Source organism: Artemia sp. Qi Xiang Cuo, chromosome 16, assembly GCF_049724085.1.
Source record: "Artemia sp. Qi Xiang Cuo chromosome 16, ASM4972408v1, whole genome shotgun sequence".
Lineage (NCBI taxonomy): Eukaryota > Metazoa > Arthropoda > Branchiopoda > Anostraca > Artemiidae > Artemia > Artemia sp. Qi Xiang Cuo.
The window spans coordinates 37207338-37234504 of NC_142809.1; the positions used below are offsets into that span (position 1 = coordinate 37207338).

The window sequence follows — 27167 nt, forward strand, 5'->3', positions numbered from 1 at the left end:
AACTAATCTGAAATAGATTTTATTCAGTTGAAATAAATAAAAGAAAACATTTAAATAATTTCCTAAATTCCCTCATAATTAATTATGAAATTAGTTAGTTTATACGATTGTACAAAAAAATCGTTTAGTGTTAGATGAAGAGAAATAGTCATTAAAATTTAAATGTGCTTCTTATGGCCCCTTCCCTACAACTACCATCAATAATTAAAAAATTACTACCCCTTTTTTCTTCCAGGAGGATGCTTAGAGATCGCAATCGTTGATTGGTGAATGTGAGGTTCCTCCACTATCAGTGAATTCCAACATCATGCTATGTGACATATTTTGACAAATTATTTAAATAAAGTATTACAAACTTTTGATATCTATTTGAACTTTATTTTCAAAATAATTTAGACAGATTTAACACCACGTGATTCATTTAAATCACTTAGGTTTTTAAAGAAAAAATAAAAATCAGTAAACTGGGCAAAATGCGTTATTCACTTCAAGAATCTCTAACATAAATTTCTAATACAGTGATAAATTTTAGGAAATATCTAGACTTTGTTTTCTTCAAAATTTCCTTCAATTTGACAAAATTTAGTTGTACTCTTCATGTTAAATATCAACAGGTGGTAAGAACTTCGTATTTTGTGTCTCTTGATGTTCTAACTAAACGATTTTATATTTTTATATAAAAGTGCTAGAGTTATCGATCTTAGGACTTACCCCCCCCCCCAAGAAATACTGAAATTTTTACAATTTCACAATAGTTTTTGATTTTCCTTACCATTCGTCTATTTGCCTTGTGTTTCCTCCTCATTATGGGCTCCCTCAAAACCAATTCATGTCTACACGACGGATTTACCAGCCCTACACCGAATAGATAAAAAATTTCCGATATGTAATTACCGGCTTACCGGCTTTTACCAATTCTTTTAAAACACTCAAATGGAGTGACTTTTTTTTGTACGCTTTTCCTTTTAATTAGATACTATTTAAAAACCATGGTATTAATATAAAATACATTCCGATTTCAGTTTTTAAGGACCCATAGAGCTTGTTATATTCCAACCTCACTAAGAATTTCCAACCGCACTAAGAATTTACCATATTCCATATTCCAACCTCACTAACCATATTCCAACCTCACTAAGAATTTCATCAGGTAGACTAAATAGACAACAATACAAGTTCTACCCTTCATTTCAAACTTCTACAGGCTTCTTAGCCTCTCCTTAGGGTTTCGGAATTTGTGTAGTGAACATTGTTCTTTTATACATTATTTCACATCAATATTTTATGTCAAAAAACACATATTTCAACCTTTCCTTTGCAACTACTCAATTTAGCACATAAACTAATAAAAACATCGTAAATTATCTTTATCTTGGGTATTGTTTCAGTTCAATCAAATTTTTTATTTAAAGCCATGGGAGCACTTTGAACTAGCATGTTTTATACAGCCTAGTAAACCCTGAAACAAAATTCTAGTATTTTCTCTATCTTTTTTCTCTTCTTATATAAAAACACGTATCAAAATAATTATCAAAATGTTTCTTCAAGGAATATTTCCTACCAAAATTATATTAAGATTAGAAAACATCGCAGTATTTACCTTCCACGTGGCAGCATTTCTTCTGAAGTAACAAAAAGTATTCTGGAACCAGTTGTAGATCTCATTCAAGGTCAGTTGCTTTTCAGGTGACTCCACAATGGCCTAAGAAATAAAACATGCTATTATATTCATTATCTTCATGTTCTATTGTATTACGCTGTCAAAAGGTAAATTTTTATTCCTGATAAAATTGCAAAAAACTAGAAAACCATAACAGTTAATTTTAAATCAATTTACGGGTGAGTGCAATATGCAAAAGTTAATACTGATCGTATTTCTAAGCCTAAAAAATCGTTTAACTTATAAAAAAATCATTTTATTTTATCTCACGTATAATCGATGTTGCTTATTCACAAAGATATTCTAGAGATCATCATGCTAATCACAAACTATTTTTATTATTGGGAATTTTTATTACTACTGTTCTAATTTAATATTACATAATATTTCGTTAGACAATTAGCTCGAAAGTAAATATTCAACTGGTTGTCCACTTTCGGAAATCGTGTGCAACGTGTGGTACTTGGAAAAAGAGTACTATGCGTCGTGTGAGCAGGGCGATACGGAGTGTGCGATACGTGGTTAAACAAGTGGCAGTTTGAGATGTACGCATGGTGATGGAGAATGGAAAACTCCTCATAAATGTTACAAAATAAACAATGAAATATTGTGAAAAAAGCCACGAAATAAAGTTTTAGGCTTGATTGATACTAATGAAATTTAAAAACGGTTTTTCCTCACCAAAGGTAAACCACCTTTATAGATAAAACAGATAATTATGGTAAAGGAATTGTTTACTTTTTTAAGAAACCCTTGAAGGGTTTAACGAAAAATTGCACAAAATGGTGAGCAATATCATGTTTTTTAATTATCCCAGTTTCAACATTATTTGAAACCAAAGTTTCAAAATGTTTTACAAATAAAACAATCACTCTGTAATATCTAAAAGGAATATAATACATGAAATTTGTTACATAAGTCATACAAAATATTTATTTTTATCAATTACTCTTCTTTTTATTCAATTATATGCAATTAATTTTATTTCACGTAACTCCATGAATTATAGTATAACAAATGTTGACTCCGCTACAATAGAGTCAAAACATAGATTAAGGAACAAAAGGTAAGTCGCTAAGGCTTACCGGGCAAGCAGTGTAGCTGTATCTAACAGAAAATATTCAGGGTATATCAATCTTGCGTTTCTCCGAATCATAAAAATGCATAATAGTCTTCAAGTCGATTATAAAATAATAAAAAATTTCAAATAGCCTAACCCCCCCACCCTTCACTACTTTTTTTCTACAATAAAAATCAACTAACGGGGCATGGTCATTGAAGTGGTGGTGTTTACCTTCTTGGGCCTCAAGAAATCTCAAATTTTCCCCATCTTTAGACTTTTTGACGTTTGTTAACGATTTCTTACTTTTCCCAAACAGTAGGTCTATTTTTACGGATTTTTTCCTTATTCGCAATTCCATTCCTACAAATAATCTTGAGTACGGGTGTGCTTGTATAATATGATAACCTTGCCACTCCGTCTGCCACTTATTTTATAATATAATAACCTTGCAAACTGCCACTTATTATAATACAATAATGAAAAGAAAACAACTAAAAACTAACCTGTCGTATAAGTGAAGCATAGGTGAAAGGAGGCCTTACATCAGCGGATCGGTAGAATTCACGGTTTCGATTGATTTCTAGAAAATTTATTTTAATTACAAATTCGGATTACCACAATAGATAGATAAAAAAGAGCTCAAGGAAGCTAATATTCGGTACCAAATAAGCTCCTCCAATAATATTCAACGTATCTAGGGTTGGGCACCACTGAAAAAGGGTAGTATTTTTTTTCCTGTTTAAGTAAGCGAAATAATGTCTAGCATGAATACAACTCGAAATCTCAAAACAGCTGTTGTTATTGCCTGACAGAGGACGCTCCCCCCTCAATGTTTAAGGTCAAGATTGAAAAACTATAAATTTTATAACCATCGGAAAAAAGTTCCAGTAATTAGTAGTTATTGTAATTTTTAGTTTCAGTAATTAGTAATCTCAGTACCTCATGGAATATAGTCCTATGATAACGTCTTTTTCCCAATAATTTTTTACCATAAGACTTATTAGAAAATATAGAAAATATTAGAATAAATCTAAAATCCATGCTTCCCTTACTAAGGATCAAGGCAAAATCTTACTTTTCTTCATTTATATTCTATACGTTCAAAAAATGAACAGTCAAGTCACAAAATAGTTTTTAAATTGTCAAAATAATTGCAGTAATTATAAAACGTTTGCATCAGATGTTCCCTTTTACTAACAAATTAGTTTTTACCGTGTCATGAAAGCCCTCCCCCCAAAGAATCCTATTGTTAAAAATTTAATTTGAAAAAAAAAAAATAACATTGGATCACAAAAGCAACAACGTGTGCGAGTAAGGCTTAAGATTGGTAAGTATAGTGGTAAGGTAACATAAAATTAATGCTTACCTTGCTGGACATCAAGACCCGCTCTATCTAAAAGATAAGGGAGACCTGAGCCGCATGGAAAAGAAAAAAAAAATGCTTTCAAAATCGGCTGTAGTAATTTGAAAAGCGGTATGTGACTTTTTTTCACAAGGTTTTTTTTTAGTTTATCCTATTAAACAGAATGTAGCTTTGATCGATTAATCTAATCAATGTTCCTGTAACATATTTGGTTCCCAAGATAATTAGGAGTTCTATTTTTTCCAAAACAGGTTCTCTTTTTTTAAAATTCAGCAATATTTGGAATTCGAGTTTTGTCCGTCCAACTTCCTTATTTTGGAGGCTAGATAAAAACCTTAGTTACGCATACAGATATTCGTCAATAACAATCAAAGCAGCCAAAACAATTTTTTTAATTTCATCGCTCTCTAGTAAAATTTATAGTATGTCCGCCGCCGAAAAAGCTACGATATGGTAAAGACCCTATTTTTTCCAGTTTATTTTTTACTGATTTTAATTCATTTATAAGTAATTTTTTGCAATTAAATGTTTTCTTGTCATATGTGTTTTTAAAATTTTGCTCTCATAAAGACTTAAGGGTAACTCGTTTTTAGCGAAACATGAATTGCTAAAACGTGATCTAATTTCATTTTATTATCCTTTTTCTTCAATTGTTGAGCAAGTGTATAGGATTGCTCTATAGCAGCTGGAACAAAATAACATCATACTAATTCTAAGAGACGATTTTAAGGAAAATAGGACATCATGGGAGGAAGTACAAGTGAAGTTTAGAATAAGTTGGGGTGAAGGACGAACAAGCCCTACTAAATTGACTTGAGGCAGTGTGTTCCAACGAGTTGTCAGTAGCAGTAGCAGAAATACCGTTGAGAATCGATATTTGCTAAATTTGTCACTAAATTATTTGTTGCTAAACTTAAGATCCTTGAAGCTCGTTATTGAAAACTTCGTTACTATTGTGGATATTAAAGACTATAGACCGAAGAGTGTGTAAATATTTTTGCTATTCCTTTTATTTGCTCTGGTATATGAATTTGAAATTCTAAAGAAAGTAATGCCCGAAAAGCTATAATTTACCTCTTTTGTTTATTTAGATACAATAACATATTAAGCTGTTTTTAGATTGGATTCATTCTGAGAGACAACTTTTTTCGGTTAAAATGAGGATTGAAACAAGCTCGCAAGAAAGAAAATTGTTTATAAAAGTTTTACTACAAACTTTTTGGCCTAACAAACAGTTATTTTAAGAAAGTTTCTCTCACAACTTTCAAAACGACTAGCAAAGCATAATGTCTTTTTCGACTTCGATTATCTTGGCAGCCTTCATTTGATATTCTGACTCGAAACATCAAATGTTTTGACCTCTTTCGAATTTCTCTCAACTGACTTTCTTAAATAACCGGCCACAAAGCAATCTTGCCTTTCCATTACTCAAAAGTAAGAAGGAGAAAGCTTTTGTTTCAAGCTTGAGGCTAAGTAAAATAACAAAAATATTGAAGTTTCAGTCCAAACATTAACATATTAAAGTTTGAGGGACTTTCAATTTGAAATTTAAGCTCTGTGTTTGTTTTAATGCTGGCTGCTTTTGAAAAGCAAAGTGCTAGCTACTTCATTAACGTGCTTAAACGACAAGAGAAAGAGTTTGGATAGCTTAGATTAGAAAATCTATTCAAAACTGAAAATGTAAAGTTTATTTTGCTTTCCCCTCAGTGAAATTAACTACAGCTTCCCAACAAAATAGCAAAAATAATAGCAAGCACCCTCTATTACAAATAGGAGTCAATGAGAAAGCTGTTAAGTAAGAGATATTTGCTAAATTAAATGACTGCTGTGAACTTTCTGAGTGCTTTCCAAACTAAATATAGCTTCAAATGTAAATCAAAATAGATAATTTCGGAGACCACACTGCCTTTCCATGACGATAAATAAAATTTCAAAAAGCGATAAAATCCTTTTAATAGACAGTGTTTCACAAACAGTGATAAAATTTCACAAAAAATAATAGTGTTTTTTGTGTATTTTATCACTGTTTGGAATAATTACTGTTTGTTTTATGTTTAGATGTCAATCTTTCCATTCATTTGAGATTTTTTAATCTATTTAATTCTAAACAAAACCAATATGATGACAAAACGCTACAAAATTAAGATTGCAAAGGTCTGGAAGGTTGAATGTTTTCTTCTAATATGAGATTCAAACAAAATTATTTACGTAGCTTCAAGTGTAATGTTTCTCACGTAGTGCAAGTTGAGCAAGCGCAATGTCATACGCCTCGGATGTAGCAATCAAAAGTCGTTATGTTACGCATTATAAACTTTACAGGAGAGTAATGAAACTGTAAAACATATAGATATTTTTTTAATTGTTATTGACGAATACTTAATCGTATAGGGCTAATAGTTTGTATAAACAAGAAAAATTCAATTTAGATGGCAACTGCTCAAACTTTCAACTAATTCTGGATTATAAAAAGGGAATAGGACGTATTTTAGAAAAATCAAAAACTCCTATTTATCCTGTCAAGGGCGCCGGCAGAAAATTTTCCAGGGGGGGGGGGGACAAACGCCAAAATATCAGTGGTGATTGGGTGACAGGGAATAAATTTCAGGATTTTTTTTTGGAAGAATAATTTTATTTTTAATACTTTTAGGAAAAGACTCTCAAATAAAAAGAGGAATTAAATTGCATAAAAAATGAAACACCCCTTCCCCTTTTCCCAAAAAACAAGCGATATTATTGAAAATCTTTTAATTAGATACATCATGTCAGAAAACCCTACCGTAGAGGTTTCAAGCTCCAATTTTCAAAATATGGAACTTCGCATTTTTTTTTTCAGAATATATATCATCAATGCGTGTTTCTTTTTTTTGTTGTTTCGCAGGGTTAACTGTATCAAAATGAAGGTCCAAGAAAGTTGGGAGGAAGCTTATTCAAACCTAAATTTAAAGCTCTTTTTTAAGTGACCGTAAAGATTGGACTAAGGAAAAATCTTGTTTTCTTGCTATTTTAGGGCACAAAACTACGACTTTACCACGAAAAGAATGATTTTGCAATCAATTTAAAATTCTGAAAAGCTAATTGATTTAAAAGTATAAATAACTATATTCTAGACTTTCTAGTTGTAAAAGAAGTAATACCACGCGGTGGCAGCATTTCTCTATAGAGCTAAAATGTTACATTCCAATTTCTACCAGCACAGAAGTGGAAAAGGCAAGGCAGGTCATCATCAGCCCGCCAGGAAATTTCTTTGGGGTGGCAAATACTGCAAGGAACTTAGTTTTCAGCAATTTTAAATGGTATTATTTTCTTTTTTTATTTATTTGAAGTATTTCAATGTATAAAAAAACGTTTGTAATGTATGAATCGATAAGAAAATCCTATTGCAGATGTTGTGATGGCTTCAGTTATGTAGAGAATCAAAAGTACCACAGAATTTCCATCCATTAAAGCAATAATACTCCTTTTTATCCAACCGAAATTCTTTTGTAGTAATATTAACAAGGACTTTTTACCCAAATTACTATTCATCGCCAATCTTTTAAGTATATTCGAATTTTGTTCAAAATTTAAATTGCAAACTTAAACATAGGACGGTACTAATGCACGTACAATTATTGATTTACACATTAAAAAGCAATTAACCAGGGATTTAAGGGACAGGTAGCGTAAGTTATGTCTTGGTTAGGCCTGGGAATTACTTGGAAAAAAAAAATCAGAAATCAAATAAAAAAAGAGCTTTCAACTGAAAGCAAGGAGCAGATTTTGAAACCTATTTGAACAGATTATTCTTTATATGAAGGGGGCTGTCTCCTCCTTACTCCTTACTCTTTACTTTGAAGGTTGGCTTTTTTCCATTTTTTTCAGAAAATTTGCAATTGGAAAGATAAGATTTTTCAAAGCACTAAAAATACACTTGTTTAATGAGCAAGGTGTTGAGAAGGGGGCAGTCCCCCTTATATACAGGGTAATTTCTAATTTTTTTTTTAACTTTTGAACTTGCTCCTTAATTTAGTTGAAAACCCTTTCCTATTTGTTTTATTACATTTCATGAAACTATAAAGTTTTATGAATGCAGTACTTTTGGTAACTCAGAAAAACGATCAATATTTCAATTACCTCTGTTTGGATTTTGAGGGGTAATCAAACAGTTCGTGGTAATAAACTGTAAGTACGGAGCGTCGCGGCGCAATATTAACCAAAGCTCTAGAATACTGAATTTTGGTACCAATTTATATATCAAGGGAAATTAGCTTATTACTGTAATTCCGAGTAGATACGCTTAATTAATTTTAGTTTTACGCGTTCTTAGCGGAAAGCATACGGATTTTGTCTTTACTTTCTAAGAATACCAGGAAAGACCCCCTCAAAATCAAAGAATTTCAATGAATATCACAGTATCAAATTCAACGTATCAAAGAACCCTAACGTAGAGGTTTTAAGCTCCTATCTACAAAAAGATGAAATTTTGTAATTTTTGCCAGGAGAAAGATCACGGATGCGTGTTTATTTATTTTTTTTCCATTGATGATCGTGTCACCCTAATAAGCCTAGACGGTCGAGAGAGCATTCTATTGGAAATGAAAGGTTCTACTGCCCTTCTTAATTAATCAAACTAATTGGAGGGCAACTAGACCTCCACCCACTCCACCTTTTTCCCGAAATCGTCTGATCAAAATTTTGAAATAGCTTTTTTCCTCAGCATAGTTGAAAGGCCCAATAACTATGTGTTTAGAGATAGAATGACCCCCACAGCCCCTGGGGAAAGGTGAATTTCCCAAAATTCCTATACGAAATTTCTTTTTAATGTCGTTTTTTCTTTACGGATTCAATTTAGGCGTTTATAGGTTAAGGGTAATTGCCCGGGGTTTATTTTTGCCAGAATTGAATTGCCCAGAGGATATTTCTGCGTGGAGAGGGATTTTACCGTGGAGGTGGAGCCAAGTGTCCTGGCGTTATTAAAAAAAACCATCAGAAATTAAATAAAAAAACAAGTTTTTTTAATTGAAAGTAAGGAGCAACATTAAAACTTAAAACGAACAAAAATTATTACGCGAATTAGGGGGGTTGCCCCCTCCTCAACCCCTCGTTCTTTACACTAAAGTTTTTTGTGCCAATTCTTTAAAAACAACTCTTGAAACACAAGGGTCGTTTAATTAGAACCATAAGTAACTTTTTTTAAAATACCGAAAAACTCTAGCGTGAAGAGTGAGGTATTGAGGAGGGAGGGTAGCTCCCCTCATATGATTAATAATTTCTGTTCGTTTTATTTTAATGTTGCTCCTTACTTTCGGCCGAAAACAACTTTTTTTATTTATTTAATGAAGCTTACAACCAATTTTCTAAAGGCAATGAGAAAATTATGTCAATAAAAGTAAAAATATATAGAAATCGAAAAAGTCATTTAGTAAAAAAATTACACAAAACAATAGCCTATTTACAAAAACTAAGATATAAACTCCAGAATTCAATCCTGCTGAGCAATACTAAAACATTGGACTAATATTTTTTAACAGCACTACTAGTTTCCTACTTGCTTATTAATTACCAAAATATTTAAAGTCCTAGTAATTAATGTTTAAGCAGAGTACCGTAATATCGGACTATTTTGTTAAATTTTAAACACTAAAACTAAGAAAATAAAATAAATATTTTTAATTCAATATTTTTAATTTAATTTTGAATACGAAAAACCACTATATTTGACACCTGTATACTTCATAACTGTAAAAAATTAAATCTTTTTCAAAGCTACAACTAGATAAATACCATCACTCCTTGAAAAATAGATACATGATAATAAAACACATAAAACTTATCGTACAAAAATTTCCCGTTCTGGGGAAACATTTCTGATTATAGTGGCTTTACAGAGCAGCTCATGGGTACTCTGGCAATGCAAGCAAAAGTTGACGGCAATTTTTACCGAAATTGCCCTTTATTAAGTTGTTTTCCTTGTGTTTTCTTTAATTATACGAACTTTCTTGTGTGCTAATAACAAATACACATCTAGGATTGTCATAAATAGCTGATTCTTTGATTTAGAGTTATCAATAGTTAGGCTCTTACACTTTCGTTATAGGGTTAAAATATATTGGCAGGCAGTCAACAATGGGGTAACACACATTTTTTCCATGGTTTTTCCTTATTCTGCCTTTTTTCTTTTAGTTTCCTTATAATTACTTTAGAGTCCCAAATTTCCAAGGGGACATGGCCCCCCTGCCGGCCTCCATGTATCCTGATACCCAAATACGTAAAATATAAGAGTACGGATTAGACCAACGATCGAGCACATTTTGTTGAATAAGCTGGGTTATAAACCACATTTCTATAAGTGTCACATAAAGCCTTTTAAATTGCCAAAGGCGTACTGGCATCTAAGTATCATAAGACAAATGTATCATCGTTGTTATTACTATTAATAACGACTCACCGCAGCACCAAGCCGACTGAGGCCAAACACCTATGCACGCTCCTCCTCCATCCCAATCTATTCAAAGCCTCCCTCTTTACACCCTCCCACGAAGTTCCCATTTTCCTTAAATATTTCTTTATAACAAACTCCTACCCCAACCGCAGACAACCTGCTTTTCGTTTAGCCCTTGACGGCTGGCCGAAAAGAACTATCTTCAGTAATCTGTCATCCTTCATCGGCAGAACGGGCCCTAGCCATCTCAATCTTTCTCTCATTATAGCAATAGAAAGCGGGATTGAACCACACTTTTCTTACAGCCTACTGTTTGAAATACAATCGGTCAGCCGAGTAACCAGAACAATCCGTAGGCAATTTCTCTGGAAAACACATGGTAAATCTTCATCCGCTTTTAGGAGTGCCCATGCTTCAGAACGATATTTGACCAATGTCATCCAATATTTTTTGTTTTGTTTATAATAAGTGTGTTTCCATTTATTATTTTATAGTGTAATGTGTATTAACCATTGCACAGTAGGGCTTTTAGTGTTAATAAATCATATCATATCATATTCTAATCTTGGTTTCCAGACTTATCTTCCTATTCTTCAAAACTTTTTTCAACTGTAAAAAAACAGCCTGAGCCACACCTTGAGATGTATCATCGTTGTTCTTACAATATTATTCAAATTTCAACCTAAAGCTGCTAAATTATGGGGTAATCCATTTAAAATAAGCAACCCAAAATTCTAAAAAACAAAATATTTGATCCTTAACAATTTCATTAACAATATATGAGGGAAATGTGTTGTGTCTCGGTTAAAATAGCATACTAAAACAGTAGAATTTGAGTACTATTAGATATGTGTTAAAACTTTATTAAAAAAAAAACAAAAAAAAAATGAATTTTGACCAGGAAATGTAAGGAGAATACGTTTAAAATTCCGTCAATTATGATTCATATTTTAAAGAGGATAATTATAACGAAATAAAATATAATAAACGAAGAAAATTTTTCCAATAATGCAGTTATTGCTAAATGACAGGCGTAAAATGCCTTTTTTCTTATTTAGCGATTTTAGAATTTTGCAATTTTCATAGTCTTGAAAATTTTGAGAGTTCGAAAAGAATAATATACGATAAACTTTATTTAAAATCGTCTCATTTTACGTTTTTATTATTTTCCACACCTACTTAAATAAACGACAATGAAAAATAAGGTACTTAAATCAATAGATAAAAACTCATAACGAAAACCACAAATATAAAATAACTATGAATACATTTAAAAACAAAGAGCTAAACTAAAGTTAAGTTATGTTAGGGTAGGCATGTCAAATAATTTAAGAGCTGGCTCAGGATAGGCTAGTTTTAACTTCAAAACACTGCTTCAATCTAGCCCTTTTCTTACTCAGCTCTGCCATAAAATGCCAAGTGGAAACATTTCAAGAGACTATTCTCTGTTATTTATTCTCGCCCCCTTTTTAAGCGTTCGCTTATGAGAGACGCTCAGTCACATTGATGTTTTCAGACCTATAACAGTTGTTTTGACGGCCCACAAGCTTTAAAAAAATTAAGAGATACAACTTTGTTTAGCAACTACACAAAGCCGAAGGAATTAAAGTCAATGAAAAAATAGTTTTACTTTAGCTTTAGAAACTACGGTAAAGTGTTATCATAGATTTATTACTTGAATAGATAGTGCAGAAGAATTCAGCAGTTTTGCGTCCAAGATACTATACTAAAAATTTTATTTTATTTTTTTTTCAATTTTATTCTTCATTTCATTTAACGTCATTGTGGTTTTGGAATCTAAAAGAAACAACAGAATAGTTGCAAATTATCTTTTTGTCACCCCTCCTCCCACCCAGCTGCTAAAAAGATTGTACCTCTTTATTTTAACAGAAATTGATTTTTAAATATTCACGATTTCATTGCACTGAAAGACCTTCTTTGCTGACTCCCACAGGAGTGAGGGGCTCGTATCTCTATCCCTGGGAAGTACTGCCGCTTCGAGTGACCACAAAAAGGCATTTGTTGCGGAGCTTAAAAATGAAAAATGGTTTATTTTCAATGGGAACTCTCCTAATGACGAATCACAGATGAGTTTACACGCTTAAATTATGTAACAGCATTCATTTCAACCTATTAAATAACAAAGTTCAGCCCATAGTAACCGACAATCTAAAACCACTTTTTGAAAAAAAAACTGTCAAGTGAGAAAAAATGACCATTTAAAGCTGACTCAGGAATGGCAACTATGATTTTTGTATTTTTGCGAAAAAAATTTACGGGAATTTCAAGAGATAGTCTGAGAACCCTCGAAAATGGGTTCAAATCGAAATGAAAATTGCCCTATTGGAATAAGAATTATCGAAAATCCTCTACAGGAAAGTTACAAAAACCCCTACCTTGAACAACAAGAAAATTCAATTTTTTTTCATAGAACACTCCATTTTTTTTTTCATCAGTTACAAAACCAGCCTAAAATGGAAGTACAATCACTATAATTCTTTATTCTCATCACATGAAAAAAAAAATGCAAACACAAATTGTACACTGAGGTACGAAAATAAGACCTTCTTTGAGAAATTGTATCGCATACACTGCCAATTTTGCGTGCGATCAAGGCTATTTTTGTTTATTACAATTGTCGCAGTAGGCTTACGGAACAAAAACTTGTTTCATCTAAAAGTATGCCATACTGAAACTAAAGATCGGAAGTGAGAGCTGGGAATGATTTGCATATGGATTTACAAAGATTCAGGCGAGAACGAAGCATTACATTTAAACTAAACTTACCAGAAGACATAGAGCTGTTGGCCTTATCAGATACTCTTCTTCTCACCGGTGCTGGACAGGTTGCATTAGGGGGTGCCATGAAATGATGCTGTCTCGGGGGAGGCCCCTGAGATCCTCTTGACAGATTAGGTAACGTTGATGACATATACTGTGGAACAGGTAGGCCAAGCATGCTTGAAGGATCAGGTTGAAGGTTTGCAAGAGTGGGGTCCCGCTTGCAGCCGTTAGGAGGCTCAGCTTCTCCTTTTGGATTGACTTGAAGGTGGAGCATCATTGCTTGAAGTCTTTCCCTCTCCCGTTCAAGCTGTACCTCTAACTGAGAAACTACTTGCATCTGTACACGCACTTGGGCTGTTGAGCGATCGTCTATGATGTGCTCACTATTCAAATGGCTAAAAAAAAATAAACAAATGAAAGGAATCAACAGCAGGAATACAATGCAAAAAAAGTTGGAATATGAAAAATACATAGTTATCGACTCATCTTAATTAACTGCTCCTCAAACTTTACGACTGGAGATTTGGAGGGGAGGGGTGGTGTTTTGGGGTGACTGGAGGGAAAAGGGTCAGTTTCATTTTAAACAGAATTTTTAAACAAACTAACGATCAAAGAATAAATTACCAATCGTACTTTTTTGTAAACTGATAACGGAGGGTCTGGAATTTGACATTGGTTTGGGGATCATCATATTGAGCAGTATTGACCCAGTTTATTTAGGTGCCTATTTTTTCCCATAGTTTGCCAAGTACTACAAACCCAGATAATTTAATAAAGATAATCTTCTAATAAGAATTAACGAAATACAATATTTTTATATATGTAATTTTTATATACATCAGTATTGGAATGACTTTGTCACACTTGGTCACATTTATGTGAAAAAAATGAAGATTTTTTGGCATGAAAAAGTTTACATTAAATTGCTTATAGAGCAAAAACTGGTAATTGCAGAAATATTTATATATATTTTGACAAGGGATTAAAACAATTCAAAAACCTTAAAAAAAATTTTTAAACTTAGTAGAAATCGTTGTTAGAAATCGGACTTGATTCAATAATCAAATATCTTTGTAAAGACAGCATTATGAAAAGACATAAATTGCAGAAAGAGCAACAAACCGCTAATTGAAATAGTGTGTGTATATATTTTAACAAGGGATTACAACAATTCAAAAACCATATAAGAGAAAACCAAAAGTTTGAAGCTCAGTAGATATCGTTGTTCGAAACGGGACTCGCTTGAACAATCAAATATTTTTGAAAAACCTGTAGCATGAAAAGACATTAAATTGCTTAAAGAGCCAAAAACTAGTAATTGCAAAAATATTTTTATATATTTTAACAAACTTAAAAAAAGAAGAAAAGTTTATAGCTTAGTAGACAATCGGTGTTATAAATCCGATATATACATATATACATACATACATATATATATATATATATATATATATATATATATATATATATATATATATATATATATATATATATATATATATATATATATATATATATATATATATATATATATATATATATATATATATATATATATATATCATACATATTATATAAAAATATACATACATTTTATACATTCTATATACATATATATAGAAATATTCTTATGTATTTTAACAAACTTAAAAAAAGAAGAAAAGTTTATAGCTTAGTAGACAATCGGTGTTATAAATCCGATATATACATATATACATAAATACATATATATATATGTATATATATATATACACACACACACACACACACACACATATATATATATATATATATATATATATATATATATATATATATATATATATATATATATATATATATATATATATATATATATATATATATATATATATATATATATATATATATATATATATATATATATATATATATATATATATATCATACATATTATATAAAAATATACATACATTTTATATACATATATATAGAAATATTCTTATGTATTTTAACAAAGTTAAAAAAAAGAAGAAAAGTTTATAGCTTAGTAGACAATAAGTTATTAGTCCTGTGACCAGCATAGTGACAATAAAAAAGAAGCAAATATTATGTCCTATCGACTTTAATTTACCCAAGTAGCATTTAAATACAACTTCTTATGATTGTACTTATATATGTCGAATAGTGATGGCTGAGAAGCAGTTAAGTTATCTAGAAGTTATGCCAAAAGTCTATGTACCTTATGAATGTTTGAAAGTCCTCACACGATGTTTCACATCCAGGCCAACGACAAAGACCGTGTCCAAACAAAGGATGGGATTTTTCTTGTTCAACCTTGTTCGGCTTGTCTTGCAGTTCTTCACTGCTTGTTCGGGAACGGGATGTTATTGAGCCTGGCGGAGAGTAGAATCAAATTAAAATTCATTGACATACAAGGCTAAGGCTGCCACCCAAAACGCTGTAGTAAAAGTTGCGGCACGTTTTCCATGGACTGTACTACATAAATATCCTAGCGATTGAGTTTTTACACGATGTTGAGCGTATTTTACTAGTAGTAAGACGAATTCCACGCCCATTTTAGCATATAGAATTTTTTCACCAAAAAAAGTGCATTTTATCTAATACAGTGGTAGGAAACTTGCACGGGTGGCAGGTCTATTTACCTACTAAAATAAAGACTACGGAAAGACGATGCAGTCAAATTTCCCTTATTATTCCTACTCATCTCCTCCTCATAATACATCTCTTTAATAGTTCTCTAATCTAAAAGTTGTGTAAGAGCTGATTTTGCAGTTTGTAGTAACCTAAATTTTTGAAGGGTTTTCTTTCGAGATGGTAAGACAGAATTGAGATACTTCAAAGTAAGCCTTATCGCATTAGGCCATTCGTTTTATTAACAAATTAGATAAAAAAAAACAATTTTTTTCAACTGAAAGTAAGTAGCGACATTAAAACATAAAACGAACAGAAATTATTCCGTATATGAAAGGGGCTGTCTCCTCCTCAACGTCTCGCTCTTTACGCTAAAGATTTTTATTGTTTTATAAAATTAAGTTGTGAGACAGAGTCAAACTTTAGCGTAAAGAGCGAGGTGTTGAGGAGGGGACAGCCCCTTTTATATACGGAATAATTTCTGTTCGTTTTAAGTTTTAATATCGCTCCTTACTTTCAGTTAAAAAAGTTTGTTTTTTTTAATTTAATTTCTGAATGTTTTTGAATTAATGCAGCTTTGATTTCGGCTCACCGTACATAAATGATCAAATCGAAATTCGCATATTAATTTTCCTTTTTTTTGGCTAAATGGCTTTCTCGAAATTTTGTTCTGACGTAACTTACGTAACGAATTTCCATATTCTTATGTTTTTATTACGTATATTAGGGAGTTCGCCTCTAGTCAATACCTTGCTCTTTACGCTAAAGTTCTAATTTTGTTCTAATCACAAACCTCTGAATCACAAAGGCCGGTTAATTAGAATAGAAAGCTGTTTTGAAAGTACTAAAAAAAAACTAAAAGAAAGTAAAAAAAAATTAAAGTGCTATGACTTTTAGGGGCTGTTTCCCCCTTTTTTCGAAAATAAGGAAAATTTTCTCAGGCGCGTAACTTTTGATAGGTAAGACTAAACTTTTGATGAAACTTATATATTTGAAACTAGCATAAAAATGTGATTCTTTTGATGTATCTATTGGTATCAAAACCCGTTCCGTTTTTTAGAGTTTCGGTTACTATTGAGCCGGGTCGCTCCTTACTTACAGTTCGTTAAAACGAACTGTTTGAAACTTCATATACGTTAATTCAAAAGCTGTTATGTTATCTTGAATCCCAAATAAAAAACTTTTTTGAACAAAACGCTGCCGGTAAATAAAAATGGAATAAATCAAAACCTGTTTTTCAGTTTTTCGCTCTCCTGTAACATTTGTGATAAATATTACCGCCTTTTGAGTTACTGTAGTTAACTCATTTGAGCGTATCATGAATTTGTTTTTCTTTTTTTACCTTTATACTGTAAGTAGTAGATTAATAGATGAATAGCATGAATTTCAATTCCATCAAGAATCACATCTATTCACCAACAGGGCCATCTCTCAAAATTGTCAAGGAATAGAACTTGTTCAATGCACACCTCAAGAATGTTAAAAAGTTAGGAAAAAGAATAGTGATTGTCAATATAATCAAACTGGATTGCATTAAGCTAACCTGACATGTCATCACTAGACTTTTCTTGATTCGGTTCCGGACTGGGAGTGTTATCTCTTGTGGTAGTTATTTTTCTCATTTCTTCGGATGAATTCCAGACGCTCGTATCCATTTTGTTTTCAGCTGGAAAACAATTAGAACCTTTGTAAGCAGAAAAGTAAACACAAATAAACTACGCTGAGAAAAACATGGGAAACAAGAGAGGACATTTTAGGGATTTGTACAAAGAAACGTTCTTTAGTTAATTGCTCCTCGAAGCCAAGGCTGTAAATAAATAGGGGTAAATGTAACTTCCTTTTGTCTGTTAGTTACGTCTTAATAAATGTGTTTACACGGCAACTAGACTTCACAGCGTCATATAAAGTCTTCAGATTAGCAAAAAACTGATATATTTAATCAAATAGATAGATTTACCTTACAGAAAGACCTTTTCCTGGATACATAGGTGCACGCAGCGATGTAGAGGGGGTATTAGAAAATATGCTTGAAGGGGGAAAATGAGATTTATGGCCGAAATACCGAGAGTTACTGTGTTTTTAACAGCGGATTGGTTGTTTTATATATACTTCTATTCAAAACAGGGGGGGGGGGGGTACTCTGAAATAATCTTATATTAGGTACCTACCCACGTTTTATCCCTTATCTAGGTGTGCATTGGTAAAAAAAAAAAACAGATTACTTTTATTGTTCTTTATCCGACAAAAAACGAATAATTTTTTTTTTATTATCTTTTCCTTACAAAGGCAAAGGGAAATATACCTAATTGATTTAATGATGTCAATATTAACTGAAAATGTCTTTGTAAACAGGCACATTGATAAGCTGATAATATCAGATTGTTTAAATATTTGCGTCATTAATAGGGAGTGGAAGCCAGTATTCTGAACAAAATACGAGATAACATCTTGAAAGACTACAAGATTCTCTCTCTCTCTCTCTAAAAAAAAAAACCACGTACCTTCTCTGGGTAACGCTGCATGCAGACTCATGAGGTAGTGCCTTTGCGCAAGCTGCAAATGCTGCATTAAATGTTGCTGTTGCAAGGCCAGTGCTTGCATCGGACTATTGGATTTTTTATCTACAGTAGTGCTACCAGTCTAAAAGAAAAGAAAGAAGAAATAAGGATGAACTATACCTATTATCGGCAAGCTACAATATCACTGAAACTGTCTTACTAAGGTTTTTGATCATCGATTACCGACAAATCATCTTCAGTTATCAGTACTTTTTTGGGCTCTTAGTATGTTGAAAGTAGATGGTTCACTGACAACGTCTACTTTGAAGCAATTACAAGTTTAATGAAATATCATTTATGGAGAAAATTTCAAATTTCCAGTGTGCGCAACTTAAAATGATGTATTTATTTATAATTTTAGTAAAATGCAAGTTGATCTAGCTTTACATAAGGTCAATACCAAGGAGTATAAAGAGGCTTTGTCTTACTGGCTTGTGAGAGTGGAAACTGGCGTTACTGTTAACAAAAAAATCACTAACCCCACCTTGTGTTTGGTGTATCTTGGTATTTTTCAGAGTAGTAATTGACCAAAATTACTGTAATTAGTGCGGTTGACAAAATTAGCGCAAGTAATAATCGTCTGATCTTGGTTTCCGAGGAAAAGACAATTGCGAAGCTTGGAAATGCCAAGAAATGCCAAAGCTAGAAGGCATTAGTGAGTTTTCAGACATTAACGCCAGTTTCCGCTCTTGCAACTTGCCTATTCTATTTGGTCAGAAGCATGTTTTAGGTGCCGGCAACCGGTACATTACCTCGTGCAAATCAAAGCTCCATGACCAGGTCATTTTAACAAAGAGAGCTAAAAGAAAAACAATTTTAAAAGAACAAAAATAAAGGTTACATTTTTATTCCCGTTGTTTAGGCATGGTCCGTTTAAGAAACATAATTTTTTCTTTTTTTGCTGGAAACCACGCAAGGAATTCAGCAAAATGAAAGGCAATGGAGTAAAAGAAAGGTTACGTTTTTAAAAGCAGACCATAAGCACGGTCCGTTACAAATGTATTATGTACATTTTGCTCTTTTTAAAGCTTTGTTGTAAAACAGAGTTTAGAGTACAATTAGAGAATAATTTCATTGATGCATCTATTATTCAACAAGACTGTGTGGCTATAGCTCTGGTACAAAAAAAAACATTTTCAACCAAAGTTTGCATAAGGTTTGCTTATGAAACTTGTTTTGTTTTTTTAGATAGTTTTTTTTTTCATCCCGTTGGCAACCCTGACTGCAAGACCTGTTGTCTTGATACATCTATTTTTCTTAATTGCACTGTTTTGAGCCAATAAAAAGAAACAGAACCTGATTGGCTCTTTTGTATGAAATTTTAAGCCAATAAAAAGAAAAAAGCTCCTGAGTCACAATATTTTCACAAGTAAACTCTCTCTTTTTTCGTAAAATAAGTCTTGGTCCTTCCTCTCCATATACATTTACTATAACTGTTCTGGTTCTTAAAGCCAAGACTTTAACTGCTCCGTACAAGACTCCAGTTGCTTCGTATAGGCCATTCCGTTAAGACTAGCTGCTAGGTGAATGAAACGCTTAGGAGTGTATATAAAGCCTGAACTAAGACACAGAAATATGTCTTTTGGGTGATATGCGCTGTTTCAGGTGATCGTGAATGGGAGGGTGATGATAGTGGGTAAACTTAGTTGTTTTTTTTTACGGTTTGGCTTCAGAATTTATTTTTCTTTGACAGTAGGTTTTGGCAAGGCGGTCCCCAGCATTTTTCAGCAAAATTTAAAGTTTGGTTTTAATTTGGGAAATATTTTGGTAAAGGTAAAATCCTGCTTTTCCGCCATGATCACCATTCCATGCCACCGCTGCATACTAGGGCTGAACTCAGCGCTTTTATACCTAATAGGCGTAGTGCGAAGGTGGTAGCACAGAGGTTCGGCCGTAACCGAAGTGGCAACAACCTAGAATCGCTAGAATCGCTGGAGAAGGAGCACGGGTAAGAGATGGAAAAGGTCTAGTTTGCCTACAATTACAATTTCCTAAGCTCATCAAAATTACGTGTCCTGGAGGGGTGACAGTGGTATATAAAAACATCCTCCCGGGTGGTTATTTGGACGGTAAAACCATTCCTAGCTAATAACAATTTTCTAATCCGATTGCTTTTCTAAACTATTTTCTATATTTCCTTTTCTAAACGCTGAACGATTCCTTTTCTAAATTAGCAAAAAAGAGTGATACTGTTCGATTCAACGCCCAGTCCTCGTTTCATAGTTATTACCGTGACAACTGCCCCCCAGCCCCCCTCATAGTATCTAAATACAGCCCTAGAATTTACATGAAACTTTGCTGATTTTATTGGCTGGCATTATTTTTAGTATTTATTTCACACCAATAGTTGGTTCACAATGCCAAATAAAGTCAATAAAAAAATAAAACTGTTATATATGGTAGCCTATACGGCTATATTCAGGCATCAGAGACGGGGGGGGGGGACAGAATTGAAACGATAACGACTATTATAACTGGAAGAATGTTGAAGGAGAATCGAATGTGTTGCTCTTTTGTTATTATTATAGCTAGTTTAGAAAGGAATCTTTTCTTCTAGCTACACCGAGCTTTACCAAAAGCTCGAGCTTTACCAAAACCCCCCTAAACTATACTCCAGTCAAAAATCTTCTTTGTACAAACATTTGGTCATTATTAACAGTGAAAAAACAAAGACAGATTTTTCCTTTATGGCTCTCATACACAATGTATTGATCTTAACAGCGTCTTTTAACTTTTAAGTTATCACAGCCGAGTTTTGCAACTAAAAATTCAAGCTTTTCATGTCAAACTCTTAAATCTGTTTATTCAGTCAGAGCCGTTTCGCAAAATATTCCATCCCCGAAACTGAAGCTGACGGAAGTGGGATTGTGAGGCAACCATTCTTACGCTATAAGGGTGGATGGTAAATATCATACCAGATCCCATTACTGATGTTAGGGACAAGTCTGATTGTCTATCTTAGTCACAGCAGAATTCACTGGTTTTCCACAGTCAAAACCTAGTTCAGACAGACTAGAATTGCAAAACCTAGAGCAAGCGCCAAAGATCGGAAGAAAACGAACTTCAAAAAACGTATGGATTAAGTTCAGTATCCTAATTTATTTCCTCTATCTAAACGATGAACAAAACCTTTAAAAATGAAGCTATTAGGTTTGGGCTGATGAAAACCGTACTGTAATCCTGAAAAACACACTAACCCCCTTAAATTATGTTAGAATACAAAGGCATTGCCCAAAGCAATTTCTGTACAGCCATCTGCATTCAATACAACTACCAACATCACTGGAATTGTCGGCTGATTACACGAACTAGCCTACAATAAAAACTGGATTTTACTAACCTCCATACAGAAATCAAAATCCAGTTAAAAGAAACTATCAAATTTTTTCAAATACGTTTATCCTTGCACAAAACAGCAAAAAAGCCTTCTTCCTTGCTCTGTATCTAAAAGAAGACTGAAGCTTTTCGACGGAGGTACATTGTGTTTATTTTCCGGAAATTTAACAAATAATAAACAAGCCATCTGGTTTATGTAATTTTCGTGGATCGTAAACAAGCAAATAGCGAACTCGAGCAAACATCAGATAAACAAAAAAACCAACCCGTGCATATCAAATTACAATTGGATAAACAGACCTTTGTTTGTTAATACAATTCATGCTATTATAAAAAAAGCTAGTTTGATAAGCAAAATATATTTATATTGGCTATCTGGTAATTTTGGGCCAAAAATACCCTTCCAAACTAGCAGCAACAAAAGGATAGTCCTTGCTTCATTCTTTTCAGAGCAAACCTGTTACCTTAATTTTTATATTCGCTTTTATTTTAAATGCATCCTAGTACACTTCTTGATGCTATTAAATATGATGCTATTAAAAAAAATATTAATACTAATAAATATTACCCGTGTGTGGCGAGTTTAGGAGGTACGGAAACAAATTTATTTATTTTTTTCTAATTCAGAATCCAAATTTTACGGAACTAGAATAAGAAAAGCCATGATTTTTCTAATTAATTTTCAATTTCACTTTCAGTATTGATGCATCCTAGCCCTATCCCAGCCATATTCCTGATGTCGAGCTATGGCCTTAGGCTAAATAATAAACAATAAGCTAGCTATTTTTTGCATTGTATTCTTTTATGTAATAATTCCTCATCAATAATAGGTTGATGATACAGATTTGAAAGAAAGAAAACACGCCAAATTTAGTGTTCAGCTTAGGGCTATTTCCAGGTATCAGGAGGGGGGGGGGGGTGCAGTTAAACTGAAAGCAATTGTGAAAATCAATCAAGCCACATTTATCTCGTAAAAGTGAAGTAAGAACTTAGTCGCTATTATATCTAGTTTAAAGGAGTCACGGGGCTTTTAATTTTCCGCCGCCTCGCATATATCTTGAAGCACCGCGTGTACCATACAGTTCCGCCACGCTTGAGATGGTTCGGCCATACAGGACTCAGTAACTGCAGCGCTTGGCATAGTTCCGCCACGCTTGGCACGTGCCACCTGGTGTTCGGGATTTCTGAGAGTTGGTGCTTCCTCGAGAAGGGTAGTCTTGACACAAGATTACCGGCTCTTTGAGAAGTCATTGAGGTTGAACATTATTCTTGTTATTTTAAACTTGCCTTAGAACCGAATCATTATTAATGATAATTAATAATTTGTTGTTTTTTGTCATTTTAAGACAACGGATATTACAAAATTATAAGGAAATTTTTATTATTAGAATTACAGAACGGACTCAAATGTTGGCTCCTTTGTTCTACTATAAGCATGTTAGGAGCTATTTTTGCTGTTCTCTGCCATCTTAGACTGAAGTTAATAAGAAATGATTAACGCTTATTAATATATAACTGAATTTTGGGATAAATCCTTTATACTAGACAAATAATATTCTGAGGCTTATTGATATCTCTGAACAAATATTATTCGGACATCCTCAAAGAAATATTTAAATATAAATACAAAAATACAATCAGTCAACTGCCATTGAACTATCCAATTCCCTTTGATTTCCCTACTAAATCTCATAAAGCAAAGCTTAAGGAAACAGCTCTGGTACCCTAGCCTCCCAAGCCGGAAGTGATGCTCGTTCTTTTTTTATGTTTTAAACTTAATATTACTTGATTGTTAATAAAATCTTCTAAAAATGAATATAATGATTCTAAGGCTGTTCAAACATCCTCCTCGTTGTCAATTTTTCGCTCTCCCCCTCCCCCTCTGTCTGTCTGTTTGTCTGTCTGTCTGTCTGTCTGTCTGTCTGTCTGTCTGTCTGACTGTCTCTCTCTCTCTCTCTCTCTCTCTCTCTCTCTCTCTCTCTCTCTCTCTCTCTCTCTCTCTCTCTCTCTCTCTCTCTCTCTCTCTCTCTCTCTCTCTCTCTCTCTCTCTCTCTCTGTGTCTCTCTCTGTCTTTTAGTCTATAACTGGATTCGTTTTAACTTAATGTTTCCTTTTAATATGAAATTCAATAATCCATAATAGATAACATGGTGGTACTAATGTTAGCCTATTTGGTTGTAAGCTCTCTGCAGGTGTGTACTCTCTGCAGGCCTTTTCACGGAGTCAGGGGAAGCCTTTGCACATGTACCCCCAAATCTTGAATTTTTTACGGTTCCCCCTTCCCCAATCTGTTATATCTTAACCATTATCTAGTGTTTTTTGTTTTCTCTGATATAACCTCCCAGCATAGTATCCTCTCTGAAATAGGCCCTGCCACAGGTATCTGTTTCTCTTACAAATATAAGGTATGTATTAAGTATGTATAAAGTGTGTATAAAAATAGTAAGTATAAGGTATGTATAAAAATATAAGGTATGTATGTATAAAGACATTTTACGGATAATTCAACGAAATTCAATAGTTTATATTTTCTTTGGATTGTAGATAGACATAAGCTTATAAAAAAAATAGACAGGTGAACTAGTTTCTTTTGAAATAGATAAGGCATTTTAGCAAACAACGCACACAAAAATATTTATTTATTATAATAAGGTTTATATTCACTGTGCAAGTGTTTGGTATGCTATTTCTTTGCAGTCCTTCAATAAAAGAAAAATGTCCTGAATTGACGGGGTTTTAATCACAAATGTGTAAGGTTAATTCCAGATAGACAGTAATTGCCCCAGTGGGGAAAGTGTTCCTCAAAAATTAGATAAAGCAAACCAAAGATATTCGATTGTTGAAAAATTTATGTTTTTGTTTACGTTGCATTTTTATTATTTCCTGATCCAAATTTGTTTAAAAAATTGCACTTTATCCAATAATTTCAACAAATATTCACCGTATTTTACATCTAGCAGCAAGGATTGCTGTCTAACATATATCATTGCTTAATGTCCTGTTTTCTCCCCCCCCCCTTTAAACCCCCTAAAAACAACAGTTTAAATATTGTAAACACAATGAAAACCACGCTTTTCATTCCATTCCCCTATTGGAAATACCCGTTTGACGGGTTTCCTGTCTGGTTTCCTTGTACAGTCTATAGGGGTGTTTACCATATAATGCACAAATACCGTAAAATCTCAAAGTAAATGAGCCTTAACTGATATAAAATGCAGCTGTTTTTGCCTATGACCTCATCAGACAAGCTACGTCTGTCCAGCTATTAGATACCTTTCAGAGGCAACGCTATAGCGTTGCCTACAGTAAAGGCCATACGGCTCCAATGTTTTATTATTATTATTATTATTTATTATTTTTTCCCCCAGAGGCACTTCATATGGAATGGGTTGTCGTAGAAACTTCAAAGGGGGCTCATTCGAATGAAAATCGAGAGTTCTAGTGCACTTTTTAAGGGTTAAAAGTGACTGGAGGGCAAATAGCCCCCCACCCCCATCATTCCCCCAAACACATTCAATCAAAATTTTGTGATAGCCAGTTTGTTCAGCGTAGTTGATTTCCACATAGAAAATATATTTCTGAGGAGGACATTCCCCCACAACCCTCAGGGCAAGGGTTTTAAGTTATACCCTGGGGGCATATCAGGATTTTATAGAAGGCGTTGTCGTAGAAACTTCAAAAAAGGCTCATTCAATAGAAAATTCAAAGGGCTAGTGCCCTTTTTAATAGTCGAAAGTAAATGGAGGGCAACTAGCCCCGCCCCGCCCATCATTCCCCAAAACGCACCTAATCAAAATTTTGTGATAGCCATTTTGTTCAGCGTAGTTGATTCCTATATAGAAAATATGTTTTTGAGGAGAACACTCGCCCACAGCCCCCGGGGCACGGTTTTTAAGTTATACCCTGGGGAAATATAAGGTTTTTATAGAACGTGTGGTTGTGAAAACTTCAGAAAAGGCTCAATTAATGTGAAACTCAAAGCTCTAGTTCCCTTTTTAATAGTCAACAGTGATTAGAAGGCAACTAACACCCCTTGCAAGCCCACCATTTCCCGAAACACATCCAATCAAAATTTTGATATAGCCATTTTGTTTAACGTAGTTGAAAGTTCTGGGAATTATATGTTTGAGTAGGACACGACCCCAATAGTCTTCAGGGCAAGGGTTATAAGTAAATAGCCACTTCGTATAGAAGGGGTCGTCGTATAAACTTCAAAGGGGCTCATTCAATTGGAAATCGAGAGTTCTAGTGCCCCCTTTAAGAGTCAAAAGTGATCGGAGGGCAACTACTTCTCCCCCCCCCAAGCTCTTTTTCCCAAATACATCTGATAAAAAAATTTTAGGTAGCCATTTTGTTAAAAATAGTTCAAAGATCATATATCAAAAAGTCTTTTACGTATGGCCATTTCGTTAATAATAGTTCAAATGTCAGATAAGAAAAACTCCTCTGTCGACACAAACCCCCAGGGCCCGGGGCAGGCGTTGTAAGTACTGCTCTTGGGGCTTATATGGTTCTTATGAAAGGAATGCTCGTATAAACTTCCGAGAGGGCTCATTTGATTGAAAATAGAAAGTTCTAGTTCACTTTTAAATCACTACAAACAACAGTTTGGGTATCACCTCCTTCTGTCACTGTAAAAGTCTAAAACCTACTGCGTCATTGGCGCTTTACTGAAAACTATATGCGTCTTGAACAGTCTTGGAAAAATAAACAACATCAAATTGAATATTTGATGTATAATGATATTAATTGTTATTCAACAATTGGTTTTCAGTTAAGCGCTAATGACGCAGTCGGCTTTTGGTTTTTATTCATAGTTAAGGAAGGAGGCAGTATCCAAACGCTTGTTTGTATTGAAACTATATTCGTCTTGAACAACTTTAAAAAGAGCTAATAAATTAAACTGAATATTTGATGTATAATGATGTTAATTGCTGAAACCTCATCAGTTCAAAATGTTACTATAATTTTAATGTTTATTTTCAATATTAAGTACAAAAGAAAATATTTGTCATAAAATTGGTTTTCAGTAAAGCGCTAATAACGCAGTAGGTTTTAGACTTTTCCAGTGAGAGAAGGAGGTGATACCCAAACTCTTGTTTGTAGTAATTTTTGTTCGTTTCTAGCTTGATTTGTATATTCAATTTAAGTTTCACTCGTTTTAAGATTTATTTATTCATTTACATTAATACCTACTGTATGTTTTTTTGCATTGATTGTTTATTTAATTTCTGTTTGTTTTAAGTTTCATTTATACTTCAATAGCAAAATATTTTTTTCGTTTTAAGGTTGATTTTCATATTCAATCTAAGCATTACTTGCTTTAAGATTAGCTTATTTATTTATAC

The 27167-nt window shown here is 33.2% G+C and overlaps 1 protein-coding gene across 1 annotated transcript in view; it reads right to left on the bottom strand.

The window, feature by feature from the left end:
• The window catches only part of FoxP (forkhead box transcription factor P), a 178514-nt gene that overhangs the window by 19429 nt on the left and 131918 nt on the right, over positions 1 to 27167 (bottom strand). The window contains exons 7-13 of the mRNA XM_089102382.1: positions 18427 to 18565; positions 17469 to 17591; positions 15513 to 15666; positions 13295 to 13686; positions 4090 to 4134; positions 3227 to 3303; positions 1601 to 1702 (exon numbers count right to left, since the gene is read on the bottom strand). Coding sequence (XP_088958508.1) covers positions 1601 to 1702; positions 3227 to 3303; positions 4090 to 4134; positions 13295 to 13686; positions 15513 to 15666; positions 17469 to 17591; positions 18427 to 18565 — 1032 coding nt within the window. The remainder of the gene's footprint in view (positions 1 to 1600; positions 1703 to 3226; positions 3304 to 4089; positions 4135 to 13294; positions 13687 to 15512; positions 15667 to 17468; positions 17592 to 18426; positions 18566 to 27167) is intronic.